Raw genomic sequence first — 19701 nt, 5'->3', positions numbered from 1 at the left:
GATATAGTGGCGAATCTGATTCGTTCCGGAACTCAGATGCCTCCGCCTTCAGCCCCAGATGCGTCGAAGTTACCCCCCTTCGATAAAAACAACCCATGGAGGTTTGCCTTGCATGCTCCATACATAGATGGTACTCTAACCCTTGATAGCAAAGGCACCCGCCCTCTAGAGGACCTAGAATTTTACCCCCCGGGGCTAGAATTCCCATTCAACGGCTTCGTTCGTTTGAAAGAGCATGCCTTGGTTAGAATGGACAAGGTACCGAAGGAAACGGTAATATTTCCAAAAGAACAGGCCCAAGCTGTCTGGGCCAGGACTCTGTCTGAATGGGGGTGTGCTAACTCCAAGCTCACCCTACACAAAGGTGCCTATACCATTTTTACAACAGCTCCTGCCATTACCTTGCCCATTATTGATAAATTGACGGATCTCACTATACAAGCTGTCAAAGAAGGCTCTGCCATGCCGGCTCTTAAAGAGACGGACCCCACCTCCATGCTCATCCCGAGTACCTCTGCTACCTGGGATGACGCTTCCTCTACTTTCACGGTAGGGAAGCTAGACCCAGATTGCGCCTCTACTCTGTTTTCTGAGAAGCTTCCCAAATTACCGGAGAATCTTCTCAAGACTGAGTTTGAGGCACGGAATAGGTTAGCTAGGTCTCTCCACTCCATCACCTCCGCAGAGTCCCTAGCCTCGCTTTACCCGACTGAGACTTTGTTTAGAATATTCACAAATAACCTGTCTCTGTCCTACCAAGTCGACCTCCACGACTTCTAGTCGGCTCGGGTTAGCTGCAGGAAATACGTTCTGTCTGAGGCTTCTATCAGACATGAACCGAAAAGGCTGATAGCTTCCTCCTGCTGGGGTAAGACACTCTTCCCTCAGGATAAGTGAACAAAGTCCTTCAGGACGCTGCGAGGGCAAACCAAAATTTGCAAGTAAGGTGGGGCCTCACTACCAAAAGGAAGATCGAAGCCCAAAAACAAACTTTCTTCAAGAAGAAGCAGAGATATACCCCTTACAAGACGAACCAGGGTCACTACCATCAATCGGCAGTTCCCCACACGTCAACACAGTCTTCCTCTGCTTCGACGTCTCAGCAACCGGCTCCCCCTCAACAGGTGGTCTACCTCACTGCTCCCCCAGGTACACAACCCAACCCCACTTGGATGTCCTCGCCTGCATACAACCCTAGCTACGAACCCTCAGGTTCCTTTCGTGGACACCAGAGAGGAAGCTACAGAGGTAGAGGACAGTTCCGCCAGCGAGGCGGGCCTAGGGCAAGGGGTGCTCGGGGAGGGAAGGGACCTAGATTCACTCCCTCGCAATGATGTGGTCCCGGTAGGTGGGAGACTTTACCACTTTCGAGACCATTGGACCTTCAGTCCGTGGGCTCACAGCATAATCTCCAAAGATTTGGGTTGGAAATGGTCACAGGGATCTCCACCTCCACCAGTGACCTTCTTCTAGAGACCCACTCCCATCCTGAAAGAGTACACCACAGAGTTACTCAAGAAGAAAGCAATCAAACGGGTTCGATCACTGAAGTTCCAAGGCCGCCTGTTTACAGTTCCAAAGAAAGACTCGTCTGCGTTGAGAGTGGTCCTGGACTTGTCAAAACTAAACTCTTACATTCTCTGCGACAAGTTCCGAATGTTGACTATCTCTCGGTACGGACCTTACTTCCCCGTGGGGCCATCACCACCTCTATCGATCTTACCGACGCCTATTATCATGTGCCAGTAGCTCGAAACTTCTCTCCTTACCTAGGCTTCCGCCTAGGCAAGAAGGCCTTTGCGTTCAAAGTCATGCCCTTCGGTCTCAGCATTGCCCCCAGGATATTCACGAAACTGGGAGAGACAGTGCTAGAACAACTCAGGAACCAAGGGATACAGATCATAGCCTATCTGGACGATTGGCTCATTTGGGCTCGGTCGCCCCAGGAATGCAACAGAGCTACGACGAAAGTAATTCGTTTTCTCACCAACCTGGGATTTCAAGTCAATCTCCAAAGGTCCCGCCTACAACTATCAAGCCACTTCGAATGGTTAGGCATACAGTGGGACCTTTCAAAGCACAAGCTATCTCTTCCTCCCAAAAAGGTAAGGGAGATAGCTTCCAAGATCAGGAATTTTCTCAAACACAAACAGGTGTCCAGAAGAGCCTTAGAAAGAATCCTCGGCCTTCTCCAATTTGCTTCAGTAACAGATCTCCTATTAAAAGCCAAACTCAAAGACATCAATCGAGTTTGGAGAAAGAGAGCTACAGTACCTTTAAGAGACAAGATCTCGGAGATCCCCTCTGTCTTAAAAATGAGACTACGCCCATGGTCCGAACCGAGGAACCTCTCCAAATTGGTTCCTCAACAATTCCCCCCTCCACAAGTGACAGTTCATACAGACGTGTCTCTGAGTGGCTGGGGGGGGTTACTCCGAACATCAGATGTTTCAGGGCTCTTGGTCAACCGCCATGAAACAGTTCCATATCAATGTTCTCGAATCCATGGCAGTGTTCTTGACCTGAAGACTCGCCCCTCCGAGGTCGACCCACATCAGAGTAGTCTCAGACAACACAGCCGTAGTACACTGCATCAACAGAGGAGGATCCAAGTCACCCAACCTGAATCAGGTCCTGGTCACTATCTTCGCATTGGCAGCAGAAAAGAACTGGTTCCTGTCAGCAACTCGCCTAGCAGGAGTCCAGAATGTGATAGCGGACTCACTATCCAGGATGAAACCACTGGAATCAGAATGGTCCCTAGACATAAATTCATTCCGGTGGATACTCAGGCTGGTTCCGGGCCTCCAGGTGGATCTATTCGCAACTCAACTGAATCACAAACTTCCCTGTTATGTGACCCCAAACCTGGACCCTCAGGCTTATGCCATGGACGCATTAACCCTGGATTGGAACCATTGGAAGAAGATTTACTTATTCCCTCCAGTGAATCTTCTAATGAAAGTTTTACACAAACTTCGCTCCTTCCAAGGGGCAGTGGCTTTAGTAGCACCTCCCTGGCCAAAGAGCAGTTGGTTTCCTCTCCTCCTCGAGTTGAAACTCCGTCCCTTCCGGATCCCATTCCCCAAACTGACCCAAGTAGTCTAAACTCAGACTGTGTCAGATTCCTCAAGGATAGCCAAAACCCTAACTTTGTGGACTTCATGAAGTTTGCAGTTCGTAGAGACGCAAACATTGACCCGGAAAATGTCCTCTTCATAGAATCAGACAAAAGGGACTCTACAATTCGTCAATATGATTCGGCCGTTAAGAAACTAGCAGATTTCCTAAAGAATTCAGACCATACTCATATGACTCCTAATTTAGCCATCTCCTTCTTTAGGTTCCTATTTGACAAAGGCCTAGCAGCTAGCACTATCACCACCATCAAGTCAGCTTTGAAGAAGATCTTCCTTGTTGGGTTTAACATTAACCTAGCTGATTCCTATTTCTCATCTATTCCGAAAGCATGTGCTAGGCTTCGACCTTCGGTTCGTCCACAAAAGGTCTCTTGGTCTCTGAACGATGTCCTCAAACTTGCGTCAGACACGGACAATGAATCCTGCTCCTATATCACTCTTCTTAGGAAGACTTTATTTCTAATGGCTTTGGCCTCGGGTGCTAGAATCTCAGAACTAGCAGCTCTCTCACGAAACTCAGAAAACATAGATTTCCTCCCCTCAGGTGAAGTACAGTACTTCTTTCTCCAGACAGAGCTTTCTTAGCTAAAAATGAGGACCCACAAAATAGGTGGTCCCCTTGGAAGATTATTCCTCTTCCCCAAGATACTTCTCTGTGTCCAGTCACTACTCTCAGGGCCTTTTTAGCTAGAACTGCCACCCGCTCGTCTGGCCCCTTGTTTATCAGAGAACAAGGAGGTACCATTTCCATTCAAGGCATCCGACAACAAATCCTCTACTTCATTAAACAAGCTAAACCGGAATCATTTTCCCATGCTCATGATATCCGGTCAGTAGCTACCTCCATCAATTATTTCCAAAATATGGATTTTGATGACCTTAAAAAATACACGGGTTGGAAATCTCCTATGGTTTTCAAACGCTACTATCTAAAGAACTTACAGGCCCTTAAATACCCAACGGTTGCAGCTGGGAGTCTTATCTCTCCCCATTAATCTCTTGTTCTTCCTTTCATCCATCTCTTCTCTTCTCCCTCCTACCTGCCACTCGCACCACGTCGCCGCTCTCCTGGGTGGTTCATTAGCCCTAAGATTATTTCCATGTTTAATCCCTATGGTTATTAACTGTTATTGTGTTTACTGTTACTTTAGTGCTTGGATATTATTAGCCATGTAAGTTTTGTTGCATATTGTACTCTGATACTTGGATACTTCCTTGTTATCATATTTATTTAGCCTTGCATTCACTATATCCTTTGGCTAGTTTGTAATTTTATGCTTACTTACCTTATTATATTATATTATTTTTCGTTACATGGTGTTTATCTCTCTCCTCATTATGTTATTATTTTTGTTGGGCTTGGAAGGCATTCTCTGGTACATTTTCACCGGGCGTCACAGGTCGACCCAGAAAAGGGATTTTGACGATGGAAAAATCTATTTCTGGGAAGAGACCTGTGACGCCCGGTGAAACCCTTCCCTGTTATTTTGGTACGATCCCACCCTTGTTCCTTTCCAAGCCATTAGTTCTTGCAGAAGGATGTCCTAGAGGGCGCTTGCGTCGGTAGCGTGGCTCAAGTGTGGTATCTAGTGCCTCTGTTACGGCCCTTCCCTTTGATGAAGGAATTATCTAAATGGAAGACAGCCTGTGAATAGTGGCTTTCACACGCCCCTGCTTTATACACGACACCCACAAGGTGCTCGCGCGAGGGTAGTAACCTCTGCATTCCATGCTTTTATCTTTCTCTGGAATATTTGGAAGGTTTATATCAGAAAAGTGTAAAGAAGGACCCTTTTCACCGGGCGTCACAGGTCTCTCCCCAGAAATAGATTTTTCCATCGTCAAAATCCCTTTATTATTACTTGCTAAGCTACAACCCTAGTTGGAAAAGCAGGATGCTATAAGCTCAGGGGCTTCAACAGGGAAAATAGCCCAGTGAGGAAAGGAAACAAGGAAAAATAAGATATTTTAAGAACATTAACAACATTAAAGTAAATATTTCCTATATAAACTTTAAAAACTTTAACAAAACAGGAGGAAGAAAAATAAGATAGAATAGTGTGCCCGAGTGTACCCTCAAGCAAGAAACTCTAACTAAAGACAGTGGGAGACCATGGTACAGAAGCTATGGCACTACCCAAGACTAGAGAACAATTGTTTTGATTTTGAAGTGTCCTTCTCCTAGAAGAGCTGCTTACCGTAACTAAAGAATCTCTTCTACCCTTACCAAGAGGAAAGTGGCCACTGAATAATTACATTGCAGTAGTTAACCCCTTGAGAGAAGAAGAATTGTCAGTGTTGTCAGGTGTGAGGACAGAGGAGAATATGTAAAGAATAGGGCAGACTATTCGTTGTATGTGTAGGCAAAGGGAAAATGAACCATAACCAGAGAGAAGAATCCAATGTAGTACTGTCTGGCCAGTCAGAGGGCCCTATAACTCTAGCGGTAGTATCTCAATGGGTGGTGGTACTGGTTTCCATCACATGAAAGGGAAACTATAATTCTTTGATATTAGATGACCTAGTATTAGTTGAATCAGAGGAAGAAGTTAGAGTTGTATCAAAGATGGAAGAGTGAAATATTGTGAATATGGTTGAAAGTCAGTGTAAGTAGAACAAAGCTTACAGTGACTGGAAAGAAAGCAAGTAGGGAAGTTTAGGAATATTGATGAGCGTAAACTTGGCATTAGGTATAAGATTATCATTGCTTTCATTAATGGCTGATGTTGCATCAGTAGTCTTTGGAATCATCCACTGATATCTATAAGAATCTTCGCTCATCAAGAGGAATTAAACATCTGCCATTTATGGGAGAGTTGGTGTTTACAATTTCCGGTGATGGGTAGTATAAAAGCAGAAGACTCCATTCACCAATTTTTTATTTTGGTAGATAGCAACTTCCCATTCATAGAAGGTGCTACTGTATACATATTTTCTTGATCTCTTAAGCTAATAGAAATAGTGTTGAATATTTTATTTTTTTCTGCTAGTGATCAATAAAAGCACTTGTGAAATAAATAAGTACCTGTATGTGTTTGAAAATTCAGAAACATGGTTAACAATTTTAGGTGAGGCAGAAATGTTTCTCTACATTACTTTACATTCTTTATTCTTGTAAATTTTACTGTAAAAGCTGAATTTTTTCCCAAAATCTTCTCCTTTAATGATAATTTAATTCTAGTATACAGTATTGGATAATAATTTCTAATTTGTTTCAGTGTATAATGGATAATCTCTCAAAATTAGATTATGATGAATCCATGGAATATCAGGCAAAGTTATTAAGCAGCACATTACACCATCCAATTGTCCAAAAGTACCCTCCTACAATATCATACTGTCAGCGGTTCTTGAAACGTCTTATTACAGAGGTAACGTGAATTACTGTCTTGTTTAGCATGCAGCACTTGTTTAGTTAAGAATTCTTACCAAATTTTATGTAATATTGGTTTCTTGTGTATTATAAATTATACATTAAAATGCTGAAGGGATGTGTGTTCCTATTCACTTGTAAATGCTTCAATTTTCAAATGACCCTCAGTTTTGTAATGTTGTCAGGTAAGTAAATTAATTCTTAATTGAAGTATATAATTACAGAGTTGTTAATATGGCTCTGATTATACAGTAGATGATTTGAATAAACCTCAGTCAATTTCAACAAAGGAATAAATTGGACTAATTTTTTCTATTGTAAAGAAACAGAAGTCATTCAGGGTTTGGATGCCACATGGCTCCTATGATGTACACACGCTAAATATGGTTACATTTCATAAGCTTGATTTAAATTTTTGTCGAGCACGAGACATATTTGTTAGCCTTTCATTTAAGAGATGTCGGTCATAAATGTCTGAGTCCCATCTTAGTATGGCTTCTCCTTTGTTGGAGCATTGGATAAATCCCTCATGGCTAGAAACACTGTTTTCAAATAATTCAATACCCAGAGATGCTCAAACAATTTTGTTTGCACTGTATACCTATCTTGCCTTTCCCACTTAACTTTTGTATATTATTAGAATCCTTAAATAATGGTTGGATCCTTGAGGTCTTTTAGTGTTAGAAGAATCAGTTTTCCCCTAATCATGAGCCACGAATCTATCTAAGAAATCCTTACCGTCAATGAACTATTAACACCTTCAGGTATCTCTAGTTCTGACTAACATCCCTCTCAGTTACACTTAGTTATGTAAGAAGTATTTGACTGTATCAAGATACCATTTAGCTCAGGCATGGGAAACTATTCATGCTAGTGATCATCATCATCATCATCATTAGGAATTAATGAAAGAGATGTCAGTTTTATAAAAAACTTTCATAGTAAGACAAATAAAACAAGGAAGAATTGCCCCAAAAACCCAGTATATATTGGGCAAGTAATATTTATTTGCATATGTATAATACCATCTGTCCCTCACTCACTCGAGATTCTCTTTTAACCCAAACGTATACGACATTTCAGCCATATATAAGATAAGTGTGTTTAGAATTACATTTATAATAATAAGGAAGTTTTTGGTGTAGTTTTTTATATACCTCCTTGAGGAAATAAATACCCTGCTACTAAGACAGAAGTCATTAGGATGAATTTTTAATGTTGATTCGGATTATATGATAGTAAAGGTATATGAGTAGATTTAATGGTATAGAATTATGTCAAATTACCACCTGATGTGAACTGAGAGATCTTTATAAAGAATAGACTTGTCAAAACTACACTTTACTCAATGCAATAAAAAATGCCCAATAGGGTATGGCACCTGATTCTAAACAGATTACCCCACTGATTTAGACCGAACAATTGAGGTATAATGAATGAGATACCAACTGTAAACCCTACTGGTATGTATTTAGGAGTAGTCTTGTAAACTGTGAAATTGGTCATCTGCTAAAATTAAATGGGTGCCTCACCTAACAAGTGCCCCTAATTGGTTTTTAGATGTTGGATGTAGATCCAGTATACGTTTTACCAGATGAAATGAATAAGTAATATATCTATGGACTCTCCTGGTTACAGAATGACCAGTGTCACATTTTGGATGGTGGGTGCCCCCTGACAGACACACTGAAAATGGAGGTTTAATTGAAGGTAGATCCAACTTAGGAGATGCTAAGTAAAATTTGCTTATAAGGGTACTGCATCTCCTAGAGTACGGTGGTGATAATGACATACATTTTAGTAGTGGGTTACCCCCTAACAGACACCCCACGAGGGGTGGGGAGATAGGATCTAGATCTGGCATTTGAGATACCAAGTGAAATTTTGCACTACAATAGCACTGCATATTCTAGAGTGCTGTGATGGTAATTACAGACATTTGAGTGGGTGGTTATCGCTTACAGACACACCATAACAAGTAGGGAGAGGAAAGGGCAAGTCCTGATTTTTAATGCATAGCATACCTATAGAAGGCTACTATTGAAATGTATTATACATTATTGATATATTAATAGATCAATTCTTTACAGTCTATATATTTCATATCTCTTCTATACAAATATTATTTGTTATGTATAAATAACAATCATCTGTAGGCCTATACTAATTTGCTCGTATTATTATTTTGTAAAGCCAGCAACTGAATATAATTATAGTTCTCGCTTGATCTTTGTTTATGAGATAAACATTGATGTATCAGTGTCTGGAAGACTGGCAATGTAAAGCTTCATTGGGTTCTTATCATTATTAGATTTATCGCTGTGAAATACCTATGTATGTTACATTTGTTGAATAAATAGTGATAATCTATGTAACTATTAAATGAATAGTAATACACATGTAAGATATATGCTATATTCAAAGTACAGATCATAATGAATATGCTATAGCGTGTTCGGTTTGTTTTATCAAAGCAGGGATGATGTCTTGAGTTTTCAACTGGCTTGCATAGTAATGAAATTGTGGATACATGTAAGTTGTAATTGAACCTTCATTTACGAGTGTATCTACATGTTAGTTTTTCGAGACACAAGGAAGAATTTGTGACGAAATTCGGCTCAGCATACAAGGAAAATTCCAAGATGCAAGAACCGCTCTCACTTGTAGTACCACGCTACGTACTGCGGGAATAAAGAAGAAAAAACAGCAAAGATTATAGATGTGACAATACCTAGTGATTTTGGCCTCAATAGAGCTAAGAGGCAGAAAATAACAAAATATCAAGAACTCAAGAACGACTTGAAAAATACATGGGAACTGAAAGAAATAGGAGTAATACCTGTGGTGGTGGGGGCAACAGGACTTATGAAGAAAAACCTGAGACAATACCTTCAGGCAATACCAAGTTGCCCAAGCATCAATGAGGTACAGATTGCTGCCATCAAGGAAACAGTGACCATCTTGAAAAGAGCCCTTGTGGAGCATAGAGGTGCAACCGTAGATCCTAGGTTGGGGTCCATTCCATCAGTAATAAAAAGAAAAACCAATCAAGGTGTTGAGACAAAGCAGGAAAAACGGAAATAGTCCCCAATCGCGTTTTCGTCAGCAGCTGAAAGCATCTGCATTTTTGTGTTATTTTGAAAAATTGTTGGTGAAATATACATTTGTGTGATTAATCACCATGGTTGGAAAGAAATAGAGTGGTAAGGGTGGTAATGAGCTGAAGGAGCCTATATGTCAATTGAGATTGAGAAAGAAATCATAGAAAAGCATGATCGTGGTGTACGCGCGAGTGACTTGGCCCGCCAATTTGAGCATAGTACTTCTACGATCTGCACAAATCTAAAGCGGAAAGACATTGTCAAGAATATAAAACCGTCAAAAGTACAGTAAGAGTAGATTAGTGTACACAGTAAAATTGAAGTTAATTGTTAAATTCATAAGTTTTATAAGTGTAGTGTATTGCATATATACTGTACGTGCTCAGCTTCCCAGTGTCCTTCCTCCTCCATCTATTATAGACTATGTCTCAGATCGCCAGTCGTCAGTCTCCAAGGTAAATAGTCATATTAAAACATTCCATTTTTTTTTATTCATTATACTGTAATTTCTTAAGTTTCAATAATTGTCTAAATATTTTTTTTCAGATATTTAGGATATATTTCAACATGTTTGGGGATGGAATGCATTATTGGATTTTACATTATTTCTTATGGAGAAAAATGCTTCGCGTAAGAGTATTTGTACATAGGAGATTAGTTTCTGAACAAATTAAACTCGTAAATTGAGGTAGTACATATCCTTGATACTATTAGTCTTTTTTGGGGGGGCTGGCATAATACACCGAGCTGATGAAAGACAAAGACCATCTCTCTATTTCTTAAGGACATTCCAATCATGTCCACTCTCTCAAGAACATTATAATTAAATATTAGCTCAAAGAAAAGGCCAAAAGAAAGGCCAAAAATGAATGGAGGGAATATTTAGACAGGAAAGCAGATGAGGCTGACATAGCTATGAATTTGAGTGGCTATAGTGTAAGAATTGCTTATAGAATTATTAATGAAATCAACAGGGTCAAAGAAGAAGAAGCATATACCCATCGAAAAGGGAGATGGATCTGTTATAACAACAGAAGATGAAGGCAACGTTGGATGAAACACTTTAGTGAGTTCATGAATAGGAGATATGAAGGGAATAATTTGATTAATATACCTGAAGCTGAGGAAGACCTAGATGTGGCCATGAATGAATTTAGTGTGTTTGAAATCGAAGCCATCATTATAAACCTCTGGCAAAGGAAAGCCCCTTGATATGATGGAATAACTGCTGATATGATATTGGCTGAAAATGAAGTGACCCCCAGAATACTTACAAGATTATTTTGTAGAAGATCTTACGAAGAGGCAAAACATGATGAATGAGAGCTAGGAATGTTAGTGAAAATGGCAAAAAAGTGGTATTGTAGTGAAACTTTTTACTTGCTATCTCCAATCCCAGATCTGCATCTTGTCTCTCCCTCCCCACTCATTGGGGGTTGTCTGTCAGGGGGTAACCGACTAAAATGTCTGTCAATAACACCATAGCATTCCAGAATATTCAGTGCTGTTGTAGTGAACATTTTTACTTGGTATCTCCAATGCCAGATCTGTAACCTGTCTCTCCCTCCCCACTCATTGGGGGTTGTCTGTCAGGGGGTAACACGCTAAAATGTCTGTCAATAACAGCATAGCAATCCAGCATATTTAATGCTATTATAGTGAAACTTTTTACTTGGTATCTCCAATTCTAGATCTGTATCCTGTCTCTCCCTCCCCACTCATTGAGGGTTTTTCTGTCAGCAGTTAACCCATTAAAAGGTCTGTCAATAGCACCATAGCAATCCAGAATATTTAGTGCTATTGTAGTGAAACTTTTTACCTGATATCTCCAATACCAGATCTGTATCCTCTCTCCCTCCTCACTAATTGATGGGTGTCTGTCAGTGGGTAACCCACTAAAATGTCTCAATAACACCATAGCATTCCAGAATATTCAGTGCTATTGGAGTGAAAATTTTTACTTGGTATCTCCAATGCCAGATCTGTATCCCGTCTCTCCCTCCCTACTCATTGAGGGTTTTCTGTCTGCAGGTAACACACTAAAATGTCTGTCAATAGCACCATAGCAATCTAGAATATTCAATGCTGTGTTTAGTGAAATTTTTTACTTGGTATCTCCAATGCCTGATTTGTATCTTCTCTCATCCCTCCTTACTCATTGAGAGTTGTGTGTCAGCAGTTAACCAGCTAAAATGTTTGTCAATAGCACCATAGCAATCCAGAATATTCAGTGCTATTTTAAAGAAACTTTTTAATTGGTATCTCCAATCCCAGGTTTGTATTCTCTCTCTCCCTCCCCATTCATTAATGGTTTTCTGTCAGCTGGTAACCCACTAAAATGTCTGTAAATAGCACCATAGCAACCCAGAATATTCAGTGGTATTGTAGTGAAACTTTTTACTTGATATCTCCAATGCCAGATCTGTATCCTGTCTCCCTCTCCCCACTCATTGTTGGTGGTCTGTCAGGGGTTGTTACAATCTTAGTCATTACAAGTTCTTTTAATAAGTAAAATAAATATCAACAACAACCAACCAAAACATGAGAAATGAATTTAAAAAGAAACACGAAAAAAACAACACTTTTATTCACAAACTTATAAAGAAAATTAATGTTACTACTTCGGTTACTTTAACTGACAAATCAAATCAACCAAAACATCAACAGAAAAGGGGAACAGTCAGTTAGGTAGAAATACTTAAGGAATAGTTTCCTGCAGCTGCTGCGACGATATTGGTACGGAGACTTCAGGCTTGAGAACGTTGCTGAAGGGCGGCTGAAGTTCAGACGAAACTGGCACGATGACCGGATTCGAAGACGTCACAAAAAGGGTGGCATCAATAAGGGACATCACAGTCTTCTTCCAAGAATTCGATGATACTGTTGAAGTTAGGCTTGAGAACGTTGCAGAAGGGCGGTTGAAGTTCAGATGAAACTGGCACAATGATCGGATTCGAAGACGTCACAAAAGGGGTGGCATCAAGAAGGGACATCAGAGGTCTTCTTCCAAAGATTCGATGATATTGTTGAACAAAGGCAGGCTGCAGGCAGTGTTGGCTACTTCTTGTCACAAGCAGGGAGGGCTGGCTGCTTCAATTTGTCTCTTCCTCTCGGCCATAGCAGGATCTTTTGGAGATAGGTTGTTGTTGTCTGAAGGGAAGGTTAGAATCTGGCTCTATCACACTTCTGGTCTTCTCTGTTTCTTGTCTTGCTACGACTTGGATCTTATCTTCTTTGGACATAGTTCCTCTCTTGTCTTATGTCCTGTCCTATCTCTCTTGGACAATCTCTTCTTGAAGTTTATATACCCATGTATGGGCGGAGTTAATTACAGTGGGCAGTGATCATCTCCATAAAAGGCGTTCTTTTTAACAATTCTGCATCTCTATTGGCTTCCTCAAAAATGCCCACTTCGATCACACCATGGAAGCTTCTTGAAGAAATTTCTGATGCAATCTGGGCCACGTGTTAAGTCGTAACAAAAGGGCAGTACGTGTCCTTCCATGATGACATATATCCTAAATAAGGACTTCCCTTGGGCTCGGTTTCTCAAAATATGCTGACTCCACTAATTAAGACGATAACATCTTGGTCAAAGCAGGATATTTCCCTTATCACGGCAGGCGCTCTCGGCGAGGCTTGGTTTACTTTCAAAATGCTGGCGATAGTTGAGTGATGACAGGTTTTGCTAAACAGGGCCGTTGTTGAATCTCGTCTTGCTTCGCTCACTCTTTGGGAATAGATATTTTTGTGTTTCATTATATCCTTTTAAAAGTATTGTATCTACCCATGGCAGGGGTAACCAACTAAATGTCTGTCAATAGCACCATAGCAACCCAGAATATTCAGTGGTATTGTAGTGAAACTTTTTACTTGATACCTCCATTGCCAGATCTGTAGTCTCTCTCCTTCCCCTCTCATTGTTGGTGGTCTGTCAGGGGTAACCCACGAAATGTCTGTCAATAGCACCATAGCAATCCAGATTATTCAGTGCTATTGTAATGAAACTTTTTACTTGATATCTCCAATTCTAGATCTGTATCCTGTCTCTCCCTGCCCACTCATTGGGGGTTGACAGTGAGCAGGTAACCCACTAAACTGTATGTTGGCAACGTTATAACAATCCAGAATATTCAGTACTATTTTAGTGAAACTTTTTACTTGATATCTCCAATTCCAGATGTGTATCCTGTCTCACCCTCACCACTCATTAAGGGTTATCTGTCTACAAATAATCCACTGAAATGTCTTTCAATAGCACCATTGAAATCCAGAATATTCAGTGCTATTGTAGTGAAACATTTTACCTGATATCTCCAAAACCAGATCTGTATCCTGTCTCTCCTTCCCCACTCACTGGGGGTTGTCTTTCAGCAGGTAACCCATTAAAATGTCTGTCATTAGCACAATGACAGTCCATAATACTCAGTGATATTGTAGTGAAACTTTTTACTTGGTATCTCCAATTCTAGATCTGTATGCTGTCTCTCCCTGCCCACTCATTGGGGGTTGACAGTGAGCAGGTAACCCACTAAACTGTATTTGTTCCGTAACCGAAATACAAACCACGCTACAGTGAACCCTCGTTTATCGCTGTAGATAGGTTCCAGACGCGGCCGCGATAGGTGAAAATCCGCGAAGTAGTGACACCATATTTACCTATTTATTCAACATGTATATTCAGACTTTTAAAACCTTCCCTTGTACGTAGTACTGTTAACAAACTACCCATTAATGTACAGAACACTTAATGCATGTACTACAGTACCCTAAACTAAAACAGGCACAAATATTAAAGGCAATTTTATATCATGCGTTTCCTAAACACGCTAAAAAGCACGTTAAAAAATGGCAACCAATGTTTTGTTTACATTTATCTCTGATCATAATGAAGAAACAAACTGGAGGTAGAGCTTTGCTTATTACCCAGACATATTTCCCATACTATTCCCTTAGAACTACATCACATCTTCCTACTTTAGATATATATATATATATATATATATATATATATATATATATATATATATATATATATATATATATATATATATATATGTATATGTATATGTATATATATATATATATAATATATATATATATATATATATATATATATATATATATATATATATAATATATATATATATATATATATATATATATATAATATATATATATATATATATATATATATATATATATATATATATATAATATATATATATATATAATATATATATATATATAATATATATATATATATATATATATATATAATATATATATATATATATAATATATATATATATATATATATATATATATATATATATATATATATATATATATATATATATATATATATATATATATATATATGTATACACATATACATACCTACATATATACATAAATACATGCATACATATATATATATATATATGTTACTGTATATATATGGGTTATGGAAAAAATCCGCGAAGTGGTGAATCCGCGATGGTCGAACCGCGAAATAGCGAGGGTTCACTGTATTCACATAGGGTTTACCTTTTAGCGCAGCTGAAATGACGAGCCAATAGTTTTAACGAGGGTTAATTACCCCCGCGCTAGTTAGCGGGGGGTGGGGAAGGGTAGCTTGCTACCTCTCCCCCCTCCACACACCGGTGACTTGCTTCTCTTCACTTTTGGCTCGGCGGTGATCAGACGTGTCTGCTCATCGTCCTCGTGACAGCCTTTAATTTTCTGCTTTTTCTTTTCAGCGTGTGTGTTGGTTGGAAGTTGACCTTCATTATTATTTCTTTACAATGCGTACATGCCCTGGAGTTGCCGGTCGTCCTTGTGGGACTTTCATGTCGGACGTAACTACGGATCCGCACACCCTCTGCCCTCAATGTCGGGGCCGACGGTGTGACCAGGAGAACATGTGCCGTGAGTGCAGGGAGTGGTCTGCCTCCCAGTGGGAGAGGTTTGGCCGTCGGCGTAAGAAGAAGTCCAAGAGAGACCGTTCTCCTTCGGGGTTAGCCTTGTTGGAGGAAGGTTCTCGGGACTCTTCTTCCGCCGCCCAAACCTCCTCCGAAGCTCCCCCTCGTCCGCCTCCTAAGGAGAGTCGGCCGAGTGCGAGCGCAGGCCCTAGTTCTGTTTCCCGACCTTGGGTGGGGGGAGAGGGCGTCGCCTCCCATAGCGAGGCGGTTCCCCCTCCTCCTCCGGGGGAGGTTATTGATAATGCCTTAACCAATGATGATCTTTTACAGGTTTGGTCATCCCTGGGGCTTAAGGGCTTGCCCTCCAGGGTCGCTTTTATTGACCTTGTCTCGTTGGGGGCCGCTGTTAAGCAGTCGCCGGCGGTAGCAGAGGTAGACCCTCTGTCTATTGTCGACGTCGTGGTGACAGAGGCCTCCGACGTGGCTGGGCAATCCGCCGCAGGTGCTGTTGCGGATGATGGTGCTAAAGGCTCTCCTCCCCCTTCTGTACATCCTTCGAAGGGGAAAGTGAGTCCTTCGGTCTCTACTGCTGCTCAGCTTCCTTCTGAGGGAAGTGCTTTGACGGAGACTCCCCTTCGGAGGACCGATGGTCCCGACGATCTCCCCCGAGGCCGCCTCCGCCGTAAGGCTCACCGTCCGCTACGCCGCAAGGGCCTCCCTTCCCCTTACAGGGGGGCTAAGAGGCGCCTTTTTGGGTCTTTATCCTCCGAGGGGGACTCCTCGTCAGCCTCAACCTACAGCTCCGTCTTCCTTGAACCTCTCTGCAGACCGTTCACCATCCCCTGCCAGATCTTCGCCTTCTGGAGAACTCGTCACCCGACGGGCAACGGTCCCTTCGGGGCTAAGGGATCCTTCCCTTCCACGAGCAGTGCTAGCGCACAGGCGCTCTCCTGCTCACCAGCGCTCTCCGGATCGTCAGCGCTCTCCTGATCGTCAGCGCTCTCCTGCTCGTCGGCTATCTCCTGCTCGTCAAGGCTCTCCTGCTCGCCGACGCTCACCTGCTCGTCGGCGCGCTCCTGATGTTCGCCCTCCTCGCCAGCGCTCTCCTGCTCGTCAGCTCTCTTCTGAGCGTCAGCGCTCATTTGAGGACCATCGCCCTGCGGTCTCTGACCATCCTACAGTTCCTGCTGAGCTCCCTGCTCACCATCTGCCTGACCCTGTGGCTAGGCAACATCGTGCTGCGAGTGTGTCAAAAGCACATGTTCGCCAACGCGCCAGCGATCTTCCAGTTCCTGCTCGTGAACGCGCTGCGCCACCTGCCCTCGCCGCGCCACCTGTCCTTTCACATAATACGCGTCGACCTTCTACTCGCCAGCGATCTCCGACTCGCCAGCGATCACCTACGCGCCAGCGATCACCTACTCGCCAGCGTTCACCTGCTCGCCAGCTCGCACAGGCGATTTTAGTATCGCCTATTCAACAGCGACAGCCGGCGCGCCAACGTTCTCCAACGCTTCTGAAGGAACATGGTTCGCCAGCTACTAGCTCCACCTGCGCATGCTGATCGCCATCGCTCCCCATCGCGCGATCGCTCATCTGCGCATGCTGCTCGCCATCGCTCGCCATTGCGCGATCGTTCACCTGCGCATGCTGCTCGCCATCGCGTCGACATGCCACAACGCGCCATCGCCAACCTGCGCGTCCGCGCTCACCAGCTCCTCATCGATCGCCTGTGGATCTACATCGCCAGCGGTCTTCCTCACCCACGCGGCAGCGCGTTTCCTCGCCGTCCCGCCAACGCTTGCGTTCGCCGCCTCGTACACGCGTTCTTTCACCTGCCCACCCTCGCGCCCACTCGCCTGCGCGTCCGCGCGCCCGCGCGATCATTCGCCCGCTCGCCCGCGCTACCGCTCGCCTGCGAGCCCGTGCGATCATCCACCTGCGCGCCCGCGCGATCACTCTCCCGCGCTCCCGCGCGACCATTTGCCCTCGCGCGACCATCGTTCGCGGCGAATTCCGCAGCCGGTGGTAGCAGCAGGAACGCGTGTTCCTAGACGGCACTCGGGATCACCTCCACCGAAACACAGGTTGGTAGTGCAGGACGAGGAGAGGTTAGTACATCATTCTTCCCCACCTTCTTTTCAGGCAGGTACCGTGGTGTCCACTCCAAAGGATCGCCCGATCTCTTTCCCTTTAGCGAGGATTTCGGACTCTGTGTCCTTGGAGCAACAGACTTGGTTTGGTCCTCTGGCACGGGCGTTAGTGAGGGTTATGAAACCAGCACTCGCCGACCAGGGTAACAAACCAACGGCTGTCTCTCCTGCGCTGAAGAGAAAGAGAGGAGTGGACTTCGTGGTGACTTCCCCCAGGGCGAAGTTGGTTCGCAAGAGGTCGGTCGCGAAGGTCCCTTCTCCTGCACGAGTCCTCTCTCCTTCTCCTGTGGACGAGTCCAGTGGGGCGGTAGTCTTCCCCTCGGCACCAGGGGGGGAGACTTCGCTTCATGCAGGAGAATCGTCTCGTGAGGAAGGGGCCCCTCGAACCTCGTTGTTGGGATCCTGTATCCCTCCCAGGAGGGAATCCAAGGACTCCAAGACCTTCCCTAAATCCTCTGCAAGGATTCGTCAGGAAAGCACGACTACCCGGGGGAATGTCCACGTGTCACCCCAGGAAGAGATCCCTGGGGCAGGAGACTTAGCAGCCAGCCCGCAGGGAGGAGAACAGCAAGAATCCGAACATGCCTTCTGGCAGGTCCTAAGCCTGATAAGGCAACTTAACGGGCTTATGGATCCAGTCCTCGCCCCCCGTGAAGGCAAAGACACGATTTTGGATGAAGTGTTTGACGTTCGGAAGGCCCCTAAGACCAGTGCGGCTCTGCCCTGGTCTCGGGGGCTGAAGAGTGCCAGGGCTAGGGCCAACGCTCAGCTTGCACTTCTTGCCTCCTCCAGTCGTTCCACTGCCGGGAACAAGCTCATCCCTCCTCCTCGTCTTCAGCAGAGGAGGTATTTCGAGATCCTGGGTGAGCACAACCTCGCTCTTCCTCTCCATCACTCTGTGGAGGAGCTGGCGAAGGGAGTTCCCCTTGAGAAACTCTTTGCCCGGCAGGTGTCGTTCTCGACGGCAGAGATCCTTAGCCACGAGAAGGTCGCTAAGTGTGCCATGCAGGCCACTTCGTGGCTGGACTTTTGGCTAGGATCTCTGGGCATCCTATTACGATCGGAGGACTTGTCCAAGGAGACCAATAGGAAGGCCCTGGAGACCTTCTTGCTCTCGGGCACCCGCTCCTTCGAGTTTTTGGCGCACCAGGTTACCACCCTGTGGGCCAACTCGGTGCTGAAGCGTCGCGATGCTGTGTCCGAGAGATTCCATCCGAAGGTCCCCGCCGTGGATGTGTGTAGGCTCAGACATGCTTCCCTTCTGGGGGAGAACTTGTTTGAGCCTCAAGACATGGAGCGAACGGCTGAGAGGTGGAGGAAATCCAGCACGGACTCCCTCCTCCATAGGGCCCTTACAACTCGGCCCTATAAGCCTCCAGCCCCGCCACAACAGCAGCAACAGCCTCGTAAGGCTCCCAAACAGGCACCGGCAGCTAAGAAGGTGGTGTCTAAGCCCCAGCCCTTTCCAGCCAAGGTCAAGAGGGGCGGTAAGTCCTCCAGGGGAGGCAAGACTCCTAGGGGTGGCAGTCCCCCTGCGTGTCCACCTGTGGGGGGATGCCTTCAGCGTTGCGTCCGCAGGTGGCAGCAACACGGGGCCGATGCTTGGACGGTCTCAGTGATCGGCCAAGGCTATCGCGTCCCGTTCACAACATCTCAACCTCCCCGGACAGCGAATCCAGTGTCGTTGAGCTCCTGTACCACGGGATCGGCAAAGGGGCTGGCCCTTCAGGCCGAAGTCGAGACCATGCTCGAGAAGGGTGCTCTCCAGGAGGTCGTGGACGGGTCCCCAGGCTTCTTCAGTCGACTCTTTCTTGTAGAGAAGGCTACTGGAGGCTGGAGACCCGTCATCGATCTCTCAGCTCTGAACAGGTTTGTCAAGCAAACCCGGTTCAGCATGGAGACAGCAGACACGGTCAGACTTGCGGTGAGACCACAAGACTTCATGTGCACACTGGATCTAAAGGACGCGTACTTCCAGATCCCAATCCATCCGTCTTCCAGGAAGTACCT

At 44.1% G+C, this 19701-nt stretch overlaps 1 protein-coding gene across 4 annotated transcripts in view; it reads left to right on the top strand.

Annotated features, from left to right (window-relative positions):
* Positions 1–19701, top strand: part of LOC137657745 (protein-lysine N-methyltransferase EEF2KMT-like) — a 320088-nt gene that overhangs the window by 63758 nt on the left and 236629 nt on the right. For all 4 annotated transcript variants that reach the window (XR_011047197.1, XM_068392218.1, XM_068392217.1 and 1 more), the window contains exon 3: positions 6359–6511. Coding sequence is in view for 3 of the 4 variants with exons in the window: in XM_068392218.1 (XP_068248319.1) it covers positions 6359–6511 (153 nt within the window). In the remaining variant the exon portion in view is untranslated. The remainder of the gene's footprint in view (positions 1–6358; positions 6512–19701) is intronic.

Source organism: Palaemon carinicauda, chromosome 18 (assembly GCF_036898095.1).
Source record: "Palaemon carinicauda isolate YSFRI2023 chromosome 18, ASM3689809v2, whole genome shotgun sequence".
Taxonomy (NCBI): domain Eukaryota; kingdom Metazoa; phylum Arthropoda; class Malacostraca; order Decapoda; family Palaemonidae; genus Palaemon; species Palaemon carinicauda.
Note: the sequence above shows the minus strand (reverse complement) of the source record. Positions and strands in the feature narration are given on the sequence as shown.